We start from the raw sequence: 14,162 nt of genomic DNA, 5'->3' as shown, positions 1-14,162 counted from the left end.
AAAATTAGTCATATGCTTATAAAACAGGCTGAAATGCCATTCAGCTTAGCATCTCTGTTTGTGTGACATTACACTGTGTAATTAAGGACTGCACTTTTCAAGGCAATCACATCCTTTATCACAGAGGAATTGTTGCCAACCACCTACAGAGTGGGAGGATAAGCCCTGTGGGTAACGGAGAGTGGTGGCTGCTTGATTGGGTATAGAGAGTAAAGAAAGCGATGCCCTCACAACATTCCTCATCCCTTCACTCTCACAAGTCCTAGCTGAGCAGTGATCGGCTCAACGAATGAGACGCACTTTCACGCCACTCACTCTCAATTTGCTTATTTGTTGCTTATGTGAACATTCAAGCCTCTGGCCCAACGCAGATTAAATATTGAAAGATTAAGACACAGAAAATTTCATAGCCTGTTTTTTTAAATTTTTTTATTTTCTCCATCTTATGCTCCCATTCTGAGCATAAGAGCAAGGCACACAACTGCCTGAGGTAATTAGGGGTGACATGATGTTTATGTAACCTCCAAGCCTCACAAACCAGATGCAATTATAGGCTCCTGGTCCTTGTGACCCCAGCCCTGTAGCATAGCACCACAAAACTGCAATCCCGTGTCCCAGGAGTGAGCCTGGTTTTGCAGGGTAATCTGGGAAGGTGGGAGGGTGGAGTGGGAGCAAGCAAGAGTTGAGTTCTTTTCACAGCTCCCTGTGACGGGAGCTCTTGCTGCCTAATCCGAAGTGACGGGCACTTCAGTGGAGAGGGCGCAGAGCCCCCCAATTTCCGCCAGGACCCCTCGGCAGGGGAAGCAGAGAAGCAGAGGGTTGGGGTGGCAGACTTATTGTGGTCCAGAGAGAAAGAGTGGGGCAGGGGCCTCATTACAACGCTTAACTGCACTCACAGGCCCTCATTAACCCACCACACCAGTGACTTAAATCAAAACAGACAATAAAAGGAGGTTGCTGTTTGAATAAAGGCCTCCATTTTAGTGCGTTTCAGCCGTACTTTATGGAGCTTTTACACAAACAGATTTAGGTAAACACTGAAGTTTGCTACAATGGGTCAGTTTAAGTGGAACATTTAGTAATTCCAGGGGAAAGTAATTAAAGAAAGAGTGTGCAGTTAAACAGAACCAATATGTCCAGTGTAATAAAAGCACAGTAACAGAGTGCTTTAGGTAGCTCCGTCATGGAAGGCTGCCCTCAGTGCAGGGAGATGGATCACAGGCTCTTACATACAGTATGTTGCCAATGGGATGCAAAGCCAATGCAAAGCTAAAGCTCAGCTTGTATCCCCCGACTCATCAGTGCGGGGGAGCAAAGCTTGGCACGCTAAATGATGCATTTCATAGGGACAATAAAGAGCAAATCAATGCTGCAGCTTCTGTGAAATAATTACAGCGGCTGACTTCAACCACCATCAACATTGGATAAAACATGCAAAGCTCAAGAGGAAGCTGAGGAGGGATTGGAAAAAATCTGGAGGGATATTTCTTGAAGATCCTAAAGATTACAGTTAGCATGATTTGATCTCAGAACACACTGGGATCCTATTAGTAATCACTGAAGCATTATCGACTGCATATAACAAGTGGACATAAAAAAAGACATTGGTTTGTGGTTTATTGCATTTTGGTTGTTGCCATCTTGACTTTTTGCAACTCGGGGGTGACCATGTTTAGACGAGACTGTCTGTTAATCTAAATGGGACTGTAATTAAGCAAATGACCTTGATTGACTTGAAACTAGATTTAGACCAGAAACTTGGATCTAAATGTGGAGTGACCCCAATAGTCAAAGATTCTAAAATTTGTTCTTAAGAGCCTGATTTGACTGCCCATCAGTCGAAGCTTTGCAGGCTTGAAATGGTAGCAGGAATGCACGTTAAGCTGGTCTGTGTGTGCTGCTGGTACGGTTGAGGGCAGGGCTGAGGGACACGAGTGGCCTAGTCTGCTTGTAGAGTGTAGCAGAGGTGATGTCCAGCAGAATGTGGCTCTAAGTCTTCCGTTGCTTCTCCATATTGTTCCACTACTACACCTCATTACTTTTCCATCTCATCGGTGAAACATTACACTTGTGTCAAAAGTAAAGATTCCGTCAGAGAGAGACAACGTGCACCCCGGTTAGCTTAGCTTTAGCTTCAGTGAGCATAGATTCAGTAAGGATGGCCCAGGAGAAGGGAGATGGCACAGAGGAAGGAGCATGGGGGCTGGAGGACTATGTGACCAAGGAAATTTTGAGAGTTTAACGGGAGGCCAAAAAAAAAAAACAATCTGAGAAGAATTCAGCTGCTGATGCTGTGATGGCTTTGCCATCAGTGTGACAAGGCTCAGGACGTAAACAAACATGGCGGCACCCGTGTCTTGACATCAGACGGTGACGCCCACGGACTCATGCATGGCCAACTCGTAGGCATTCCACACCCAATTTCAGCTTTGAGTTTTACATTTCCATTTTTATTCATTTTATTTGTTTACATGACTAATCAAATTCGACTCTGTAAATTCTTGGTCGGGGCACCCCGGTCTAAATCAGGTCATAAATCACGTGAGAAGTACCGGTTCTTTTTGATATTTTCTGTCGAAGTCTGTCTTTGTGCAACTCCTGAGAAACAACCAGTTGGTCATTTAAAGAAATGAAGGCACTCCTCATTAGCTTCACTCTCTACACTGCATGATCTTCACCCCTTTTATCCGTCAATATATCATCTTAGTTTACCAGTACAAAGACAGTGTGTATATATACTGTGAGCTGTGCTGTGCTGCTTTTTACGGAACACCACAGCTATGGGGGTTGATGACTTCAGAGGTGTAATTACTGATGAAGATGAGACTCAGCAGCTAGTTGGCTCACGGTCCAGCAGTCTTACCACCCCAGTGATGAGGTCACACCGTAAAGACCAGCAGGCCATCACATTCTTCCTGTCACATCATCAACAGCACTCTCCTTCCCATTTTAGAGCCCTTAATCTGCATACATCACAATACACTGGAGGAAATAAACTGACGACATGGAGGTGTATGCATTCTGTGTGTGTAGAGGAGTGAGTGACGGAGAGGTACAGGACATCAGCGCCAATGGAGCAGCACAGAGGGAGAGAGAGGAGACGAGAGGAGAGCCACATGGGAATAGAAAGTGTAGAGAAAGACAGATGGACCTACTTACCGGCCTGGTTAGTGGTAATGTTGACTGAGGCGTACTGAGGGGAGTAGGGGCTCTGATCTGACACCCCGTTGACAGCTTGTACCTCAAACGTGTACTGCGTGTGGGCCAACAGGTCACTAATGTAGACCCGAGGTTCTGTTAGTCCCAGCTGACGAGGTAGAAACTGAACATTGTCCCCACAGCGGGTGCAGCCTCCCCGGCCTCCACCGCAGCTCTTACAGATGATGTTGAAGACGACGTCCTCGCGGCCCCCTGAGTCCCGAGGAGACATCCATTCTAGCATTACAGAGGTTTCATTCACACTGGAGATAACTGTCTGTGGAGCCGAAGGGACCGCTGAAAAACACAAGAGATTCGAAAGTTAAGGCCTTATTGTTGTGTCTTCTGGTCCAAACTCAGGATTAAAAACCTTGGCTTCAAAATCCACCAAAATTGAATTGTGTTTATTCAGATGAGACTGTCAAGTTACATTCCGCCCACATTTATGGAAACAGCATGTCTAAAAGGCCTGAAAACCTTTTCTGCGTCAGTAACGATGCAAAACTGCATTTAAACTCTTCAACGCTTCGTATAGAAACTATGTGAGGGAGATATGATAAAACTTTCCTCATGCAAGCCACAACTTGAATGACATTGTATCAAAAACATTCCATAGGAATGCTCTCATGTTGTAATGGAAGCTGTGTTGTGTCCTTGATGGTGTTGGAGGGCATAATTACCAACTCTGCTTCAATAAGCTCTACACAGGAGGTGAGAAGATCACAACTGAGATAGTCTTTTTAAAGTCGGAGCTGACAGTCTTCCAAGCTGGCAGTGCCTCTTCCCTCGGGATGCCCACTTACAATATTTGATTTTCCATGCCGGTGCCCTCTTTGTCCTGGGTTTTCCTTGTGTCAAGTCTTGACAGCTTTCTCATGGAGTGTCATATAGAGTTACTGCAGCGGGGGAAACCCTATTGTTTCTCTTGCCGAGACCTTCTTCTACATGGTGGAAACTTTCCACATGTTGCTACATGTTGAGTGACATGCCAAACAAATAAACAATAAGAAGTGTTTATCTTTTACAGCCATGTGCACCTAATTATGGAAGATGTACCCTCTAGGACTAATGAGATAAACAATTCCACTCATCCCACAACATCGAAATCTGAATCGATCACTACTTATTTAATCTCCTTTTAATTGGCAGCAATTAACAGATCTCCGGCACTGGAAGGAAGCCCATTGGAGTGCCCTTCTTTGTGTCTCTCATACATGGAAACATAACTCCTCCTTGGCATCTCCTTCCTTGAGAGGAGGACAAATATCCCCCCCATTAGCTGGCAGGTCGCTCTGATGGGCCCATTCCCCTGCTTTAATCAGGCCGGGTCCTGCTGCGCTTAATACGGGTGACGTGACGCTGCTGCTTTCTCATTCACAACAGCTGCTCAACTCCCAGAGCCAGGCTTATGCAAATCTCCTTTGTTGGAGACCATCACATCTTTTCCCTCCTCTCTCCCTTTCAACAGGCTGAGAGGGCCTGAGGAAAAAACACCACCAAAATGTTGAAAGGACCTTTTTTTTTTAGTCAACCACGTTTTGTTTTAGATAGACCAGACTCTATGCACTGATTCTCTGTCTTTCTCTCTCTCACACACAAACCCTCTCAAATCCTCTCTCCTTGTTCCTTCCTTCACATTTTACCCCCTCCCTCGGCCACTGTTGCTTCGGTATATCTTTCCTTCTCACTCTCCCTCGCTTTCCCTCTCTTTCTCTCTCTCTCTCTCTCTCTCAACCTCGATGTCAGCCTCAAATTCAAATTCAAATTCAAACAGCTTCATTGGCATGACAAGAGAGAGTCTCGCCTGGGTTCATTCTCCATGCCTGCCCTTCCACAAAGCTACGCGTCCTGGCCCAGCAACCTCTGGTCTGGCTTGGAGTACGAGCTGTGTGATGTTGAGGACAGGCGGCCGAGCTTTGTGTGTCGGGTCAGCTCTGTGGACAGCCACACTATGGGGATGTCACCGTCACATTGGTGTGAGAAACAGCTCTGACAGGGTTTCTCTGTTTAGAGTTACACAGCCTACCACTGTCCTTTGAACCCCTGAGTTCATCTATGACACTAAAGACTTTGTGAGTACATATTCATGCCCGTGTACCTACAATGCGTTCGCCATTGAGTGGAACTTCAAGTTTAAATAAGGTTCTATACGTACTTGTGCATGGCATCTGGAGCGGATCGGAGTCGGTGCGATAGTATCCATTGCGGCAGACACAGTTAATGGCGCCTTCACTGGTAGTGCGGCTGTTGATGGGACACTGCATGCAAGGCTCATCTCCTTGAGTTGGCTTGAAAAAGCCTGACGGGCAAGCTGGAAGACAGAGGAGGCCAAGTGTGAGTTATAAAACAGGACAGAAAAACAGTCACTAAAACAGCACAGACAATGTTGAGCTTCTTTTTACGAAAAATGTGTCACATTGTGCAGAAGATACAGGGCCTGAGCAGAACAGCATTACGCCGAGTACCATCACACGGATGTCTGGTGTCTTTAATTTCATATAATAACTGAAGTATGCCCCGGGAGAGGCAGATTTTGTCTGTTTTTTTCAACACAACACTTCGACATGTGGAATATCCATGTGGAACACTTCAAAGATAGCTGCAGAGACAGCAGAAGAATGGTATTCAGCTCACTCGTAGCCTGTAAGCTTGTTTCAGCTAGCACACTATGCACAGTCTGTGCAAACTCCATAACAAAAATTACATTTTTTTCCCCCGAATCTGAGGGTAAATACAGCACTGTAAATAAACAGAGGGAGGAGCTTTGCAAACACATCTGACATCACAGCGAGAAGGAATGCACTTCCAAGAGTATTCAGGGGCGATACAGGCTCTAATCTTCTGTCTGTAGAAACAAAGGCATTTTTTGTTAATTTTTTATTTTTTTTGCAACACCCTACATTTAACTGTGTCAACAAAAACTACAATTTCTGTCAAACAACGAATAAATTGCACTTTCTGACTAAAACAGACAGGAAGTTAAATCGAACAGACATCCATACATGAAACTGTTAAGAAAGAAAAGCAAAGGTAAAGAGTCTTCCTTCTACCTCCAGTGACGAACTCTGCTGCTGTGTCAGACACACATGAGTGACAAGAGTCCATACAATTGGAAAGACAAATATAAATCAGTGCAACCCAACAAATATAGTACACGCCTTGCACGAGAGGCAATTCTCAGCAGATATGGCGACAGGGAAACGTGTTGTAAGTTTGCTTTGAATAATTCAACATGCTCCAGTTGCCTAAGATATCTCTGAAGTGGCCTGCTTTCTGGTAAGAGCCCTTATGAGGGTCCCTCGATGGTAAACTGGGAAGAAAGTTGCATTTACGATAGATTTGATGATGAGCACACACTGACATCCAAATCTGTGTGTGTATATATGTGTGTGTGGGTGAGTCACTGGTTTATATGGGGTGAATCTGTTGCCATAAGCATCAGTCATGGTGATAAACTACCTTTGCTGTCGGAGAAATCACTTTACCCCCCCCCCCCCCTTACGTTACATTCTGTTTAAATCTTCAAGCACATCTGCGCCATACGAAGGGCCTTAATCTTGGGCCAAGCTATCAATCGTATTACTTCTCATAATCTTCGCACCTGTCCCACCGACAACAATGAAAACAGTACATAGAAAATCCAGATGGGATATACGGCACATCTGAAAACCCCCCCCCGGGCCCGTCACTGCAGCGGTTTCGCTTTATAAAAGGCATAACGATTGTTGACACTGAAGAAACGCAAACAAAAGAAAGCGTTTTTATCCTTCAATTCACGACATTTTTCATTACATAATTCTATATTTTTAAAGATAACAACAGTTGATACTGTGGAATATTTACACTTATTTTGACATGAATGTTGTTGCAATATTGAAAGCAATTTGTCTCACTAATTGTGGGAACATTTTTGTTAAAAACGTATATTCCTGAAAACATTCCAAGCATCCATCTTTCTCTGCTGGGATGTAATACAAATATAACTATAATCTATATATAATTCTAATAATTATAATAATCATTTCAGTTTGGGGCTGTACTGGAAATTACTGTTCAGCTGTGGCATCTGGATTATGGAAAATATGGAATATGGAAAATATGGAAATCTGCTGCTGCCTTCCCCATTTGAAGGAGGTCGAAGAAAAATGAGTCTGGATCTAATCCCAAAGTTTACATTAGACAGACACATCATTGTACTCCGAGACCTTGCAAGGTAGAGTCTAATACTCCGCTTCCCTTTTTTACCTCAAAGCCCATCAACTAAAGCCGTCACCCCTTTAAATCTGGCCACCAGATATCGATCCTTGAAATTGTGACGGATACACACACACACACACACACACACACACACACACACACATATAACATGCAGTACAACAGCGAGTGACAGGCAGTTGTGTTAGACATTCATAGGAGAAAGTATCTGTTATTCAAGTTGTGGAAAAATAAGGGACGTATCAGCCAAATTGACATTTTGAATTATGTCTAGTTGATTTTTATGATGCGTGTAAGTTTAACAAATTATACTGGACGAGTTGTGTGCCACATATCAAATGACAGAGTGCTGCTGGCTCATGATGATTGACAGAAGTGTACTACCAGTGGGCACAGTAACGGAAGCTTCATTAATATGGCTTGACTAAAAGCTGATTTCGCGAGATTGATAGTACATAAAACGGGTTTACAAAAAGGGAGAGACTGTCGTCATTGATACAAGCAGGAAACAATATTTGGTTTCACTGCACTCACAGCAGTTAGCAGCGGTATGTTTACGATGTTTTGTCGCCGCTACCTTCAGTCGAAGGAGTTATTTCACATGCACTGAAGAAATCTTAAAGATCTCATGCGTATGTATTAGCCTTGACATGTTTTTTCTTCTTCTGTGATTGATGGAGGAGGAAAAGGTTTTGGGTACAGAGTGAAACGTGAGGCCTGGACATTCACACTGCCAGTCAACGGAGTCTGTGAATGAGGCCCGGGCAACAGCTATGTGGGGAATTGGGATCAAACCTTGGCGGCACAGTACGGTCTATGGAAGTGCGGCACTCAGAGGAAGAACTCTAAAGGAAACAGCATAAAGAAGTAGTGACGCGGGGTGGGGTGGGGGTGGGGGTGGGGTACGGGAGAAGGGATAGAAACAAAGAGACGAGAAGGGAGAGGTGGGAAATGCCCATGTTTGGCCGAGAAACTCTGCCTGTCACTTTGACCACAGTGAATGTACGTGCGGCAACAGTATGCAGATCGCGCATAGCAATAAGAACAATGACTTTAAAGTCTGCATGGGGAAAATATATAATTGATTACCCTTTACTAGGCTCCAACCTTGCTTCCACAGTGGTTTCATTTAAATATTCTTGGTTAGTTGTTGGAATAATGAGCACAAAACATCCACAAACATCACTTCATGGACTGTTTTTTTATCGAGTGAATTCAGAGTGTTTTAGGTCAGATCTTTCCAACCGCCTCAATTTTATTATTATTCATTACTTTGAGTAATTCCCATTACGTCTTGATGAAAGTTAAAACAAAATTTTCCCTTAAGCCCTAAACTGAGGTTACTGACTGAAAAAAACAAGCCCAGAATTAACAGAGTGTATTTGTTATTGCTTATAAATATGTAGATGTAAATGAAAACTGAACACAGTACAAATTAAAGATGAATCTGCCATAAAAAAAAAACAAACAACAACCTTTATGGACTTTTGCCATTAAAGCAAAATCTCTAAGGTAGCACAAAATGATCAAAATCCCTTATAATATGAATCATGGCACATTATTGTTTGATTGTCTAAATTTAGACTATAATGTTTCGTTGGCCTTAAACAAACCTTTGCAGCCATAATGAACCACAACTGGAAATCTGAGAGCTCCCAAGTTCCATATAATAATACACCATCGGTCATGATGGTGTCTAACGCTGGGTCATACACACTGTCTCTGACTGAATCGTCCATCGCTTTATTCGATACAATTGCTTAAATGTTACAGGCCACTTTTAACCAACACGCACACACACACACACACACACACACACGCTCACGCACGTGCACACACACACAAACACACACTCAGTATTTTAAGCAGTGTATAATCCAAGTTGTTTTCTTAACATTTTTTTTTTTCTTAGAGATTAAAAAAGCTCAGTGGTTTGTGTTGGGCAGCGTGAAGAACCATATAATAGATGGACACTGCCATGTCAGTTCATCACGGGGAAGTAAAACAATTAACATCCAGGTATTTACCAGTTACCGGGAAGATTTTGGCAGCTGGCGTCTGTGAGAGGTCAATCTATCGAAGGGGGAAAAAAAATCTGTGACAAAAGTTTATGGAGACCATCATATCCAGTTGAAGAGGACTTTTATGTCTTGGTACGCCTCCCAACTTTGCCACACTCAGTGTGTGTGTGTGTGTGTGGGGGGGGGGGGGGTGCATTTGGGGAATTTCCATTTTATAAACACAGATGATAGATTTGAAGAGTTGTCTGTTGTCTGGTGTCAGATGTAGAGAAGCAAAGAAGTGAAGAGTAGTGATTAAAAAACAGATCAGAGCTTTAATTCCCTACCTCCCTGCCTGCCCAGATTGCTGCTGTTGAGCTGTTTGATCACCATCCTGGCAGTCGTGCTCAACATGCCAGAGCTAAAGGCTGTTTTGTTGGATGTTTCCTCTTACTTCAAAAATGCTTCTGGCAAAAAGAGTTAATTACAGCAAGAATATTCATTGACAACAGATCATCTGTTGTTCTTGCTTCCTATACTAAAAAAAAAGAAAACAACAACAACAACAAAAAAAACAGTTATTAATATCATTTTTATCATCGTACAAACGTGTCTTGTTTGGCTGTCAGATCTCTGCCGCACTGTGAAAGTGGATCCTGGAAGTGGGACAAAAAATAATGAAATGTGGCAACAAGTCAAGAACAAAAGTCTCCAAGAAATTTATAAACATTTCTAATTCAATTTAGAGGTAGCTGTGTCAGGAGGTCCGGGTCGCCTCAAATTGGCTCCAGACACAACTCAGGTATATTCACTTTAAAGTCTTATTTTAAAACACAAGTGAAAACTTGCCATTGGGTGAGATAGTTTTGTATCCCATTATGCTTGATGATTTATTTCAATCTTAAAACTTAATCTAGATAAAACTCCTCCCCACAGACACGCGGCCCATATTTATGACTTTTAATAACACGTGTTGACATGAAGGCTTTAATTAAGGGTATTTGCTAGTACATAAAAATAGTACTGAGAGCTGTGAGAGGGGAGCTGATGAGCCAGGGTGCTAGTCAGACTTTATAGCAGGTAATTTTCTGGTTGTTTCAAAGGTTTCCTGAATATCACATCATGTGGAAGGCTAGACCTGCAGCTAAAATAATCTGAATCCAACAAAGCACGCGCATGTGAAAGAGAAAAGACTGTGATACATACACACACACCACATACACACACACACACACACACACACACACACACACACGGAAAGCCTGAGAGCAGGGAGTGTTTTCTGCAGCAGTGCCGATGTGACCGGCCACGCTGGAAACACTTCTTACATCCATCGGACTGATGAGGGAGAGAGAGGCCAAACAAAGACTGGCCATTTGACGTTTCCATCATGGTGTCCTGGCCTGTTCTCTGTGCTGAGAAATCACAGCCAGACAATCAGCTGGCTGACACCAGGTGATCCAGCCTAACGCCGCACCTGCTGAGGAAAAAAGCGACAACAACCCACGCAGTCTTTCAGCCAGCATCTCTCATCTACACACTCTTAAGTCCTTTTCCCACTGGCCAAAACACACACTAACACAGGTTTATTTTTTCTGTAATGGGAATGGGTTCAATCAACATTCAGTCCCTTGTCAAATGACCTTGAAGTACACGCGGGTGTTTATCGACTCCGGCTCTAATCGGCATTGATGGGAACCCAAAGCCCCGAAAGCTGCAATTTTGCTGCCCATTCCAACGTTTCCTATCTCGGACCAGCATACCTCGAGCTCACCTATTCAAAACATGTACACGGAGTCAATGGAAGCTTGTTGCCTTCGCCAGTAACTTCTGTGACTTTATGCCATCTCAGCCGGAATCCAATCCGTCCGCGTTCAAACAGCAACATGCCACCATCGTTCAGCTGATGTTGAGTTTGAAAAAAAAACAGTCTGGATCTAAAAAAAAAAAAAAAAAAATACAAAAGAAAAGAAAAAACAGCAACATGCCATCTATGTCCTCCATGATGCGTTTACTGCAGCTACCAAAGACAGAATATGACCTAAAGAGGGTACACACCAGTGCTTTTTTGACACCTTTCACTTCTATACAGTGCAGTGAAAGAAATTTGGATTTAAACACGGCAAATCAGAAAAATAAGCAAGCAAAAACAGAAGGGCAGCCCCTCATCTCCTCACAATGTGAAGTAGAACAACCTTATTAGCGGGCTGTCTTGGGCCTAATGAACCTGCATGTATGTGTGCCAGTGTGCTGTGGCAAAAAGGGTGTAACAGTCTTTGTAGTCAGCAACAACAACAACAAACCCTTCGAGCCCTTCCTCCTAATGTTAACCCCTCCTCCAACCTGCTCTATTTAATAAACTCACCATTAACGAAGAGACAATGGAGACAAAAAGCAGCAAAGTGTATGTGTGTGTGTGTGTGTGTGTGTGTGTGTGTGTGTGTGTGTGTTGGGTGTTCAGGGTGTGAAACAGAAAAGGCTGGGGGGTGGGGGTTGGATGGGTGGTGGTGGTGGTGGGGGGGGGGGGGAATCAGAGGAGCTAGGTTTTGTGAACACAGCAGGAAAAAGTGCTGAAAGCAGTGAAAATGGCCAGCGTCAGAGGGATTGTGTGTATGAGCGGATGCTGAGTATCTCTCTGTGTTCCATTGTAACCAAAGAGGTTACAATGGACAACAGCTACAGTGACTGATGCACAAGTCTGGGCCTCTGCTTGCTGTGGTGCTCTGTGTAAAACTCGGGTATTTATATGAATCATTGCGGGGGAAGATCAGACGCTATCATAAATAGTTTCTTTTACAAGAAAGACCACTCGTCCTCCTCAGAGGGAACATTTGATTAAAACAACCTGTTAGCTTTTGCAGAAGCTTTCTCATTACCTTCAGCCACAACTGCAGCGCATTATCCTTTGAAGTGGTCACATCTGAATAAAGAGTCACCTTCTGAAACGAAACTCAAGGCCACACATTAACCAGAGAGCAGGCCCAAGTTTATGTCCTGGGAAAGAGGACGAGCAAGTTTGTCAGGGTTCTGCCTCGGCACTTCCACGGGGAACATGAGCTAGCGCTGTTTTCAACACAGGCTCTCTGCAATTCAATTAGGAACACAGGCCTCCTTACTGTCTAATTCAATCAGGCTTGTGTGAAAGCTATTAGACAACTGGCATTCGCTTCACCCCACACACACACTGGCACACAAATGAGATATTCATTTCTCCCTCTAGGTTTCCATGTCTGGTGCAATTAACAGGTCTGGGTCTCCGCGTGGCTCCTCACACTGTTAGCCACGAGCGTGCCAGTGTGTGAGGGTGACCACCGGTGACCTACAAGGTGTAAATCAACCGAGTCTCAAAGGCAGAACTCTTCCACTCGGGTACATATGTTACAGTACGTCAACAGTTGTCAGGTTTACACCCAAATCTATTATAAATGTGAAGAAACCTGGCATAAGAAAATGTGAATTCATGCATGTTTGCTGTTCATTCATTGACATACGGAGGAGGTGGTGATTCAATTTCCTCATTGTTGTAAATCCCACTCTGGGAGCACTTTATTTTCTTTTTATTAATTCTTATTTATTCTATCTTATAATTGAAAGAGCACCAGTCAAACCTGAATTGGACTCAAATAAATAAAGCAATAATATAAAGCAACAAGATGGATATGAAACATATTGATAGTCCATGGAAATGGAAAGTTTTTAATAACTAATATGACAGCAATGTGAGCTTCTACGAAGTCCAGAAGTTATAATTATTGATTATAATTTATTCTCTTTGCTCTGTTTTCATTGCTTGTTATCCATTCACCAGCACCCCCCCCCCCCCCCCTTTGCAATATTTTTTCAGGGATTCAAAAGTCAAATTGTGTGTTCCATCTCAGGTATGTGTTTAAAACAAAAATAGAAAATGTGCATAAGAAACAACATGACCTCAAATGAGTGTTTGCAAATCCTCTTTTCTTAAATTGTGTGAATGTATAACGATGTGAGAGGAGTATGGGAGGACAGGGAGATGTTTCAAAACTGGCTCTCCCTCTGCTGTTTCCCTCAGCATTTTCCTGTGCGGCTGTCACAGAGCTCACCTCCCCAATCCCCCTCCACCAGGATCCTCAGAGACAGATTAAAAGCCAAAATGAGCAGCAGATTAGCTGGAAATTTTGGACACCTGGGAAATGAGCTCCAAGGGTGGAGACTTTTCAGAAGGTTTTTTTTTTTTATATATACAAACACAGCTCATTTCAATCATATACATAAACATATACTGTATATATTATATATACATATTTATACATACACACACGCACACACACACTCCAAGGGAGCTCCAGTATGAGGCGCATAAGGCTCCCCATCGCAAGGTTTGATATATACAAGGACATAAAGTGGCGTGGACCAGTGTTGAGAATTCCTGTGGCAGCTAAATATGCTTCTTAATGGATGAACGAGTCATGTGACTACAGGTGTGAATGAATTTCCCACTAACTGATGTTATTATCTCCTAAACTTCCTCATAAACAAAACCAGCGGGGAGCTCTATTCATGTCCATATTCTCCACTTTTGCTTCACATGTATCTTTTTACTCAATTATAATACGATAATTTAATCCCATTTTAAATAAAGGAAGAATAGTACGACCCATTTTTGAAGAAGTTCAGCTGCTTGTTAGTCATTTTTTTTCATCTATTTATTGCTAATTATATTCTCACAATTTCATTTCTTCATCCAGATTCTTCTTTGTCGTGTGACTTAAG

The 14,162-nt window shown here is 43.1% G+C and overlaps 1 protein-coding gene across 4 annotated transcripts in view; it reads right to left on the bottom strand.

Moving 5' to 3' along the window:
* The window catches only part of ephb2b (eph receptor B2b), a 131,294-nt gene that overhangs the window by 33,434 nt on the left and 83,698 nt on the right, over positions 1-14,162 (bottom strand). For all 4 annotated transcript variants that reach the window (XM_086200099.1, XM_086200101.1, XM_086200100.1 and 1 more), the window contains exons 4-5: positions 5,354-5,509; positions 3,160-3,495 (exon numbers count right to left, since the gene is read on the bottom strand). In XM_086200099.1, the coding sequence (XP_086056225.1) occupies positions 3,160-3,495; positions 5,354-5,509 (492 nt within the window). The remainder of the gene's footprint in view (positions 1-3,159; positions 3,496-5,353; positions 5,510-14,162) is intronic.

The sequence above is a fragment of the Aulostomus chinensis genome, chromosome 3 (genome assembly GCF_037954235.1).
Source record: "Aulostomus chinensis isolate RoL2024-O1b breed Wild chromosome 3, RoL_Achi_v1.0, whole genome shotgun sequence".
Classification (NCBI taxonomy): Eukaryota; Metazoa; Chordata; class Actinopteri; order Syngnathiformes; family Aulostomidae; genus Aulostomus; species Aulostomus chinensis.
The sequence above is the reverse complement of the archived record's forward strand: the minus strand, read 5'-3'. Positions and strand labels throughout refer to the sequence as shown.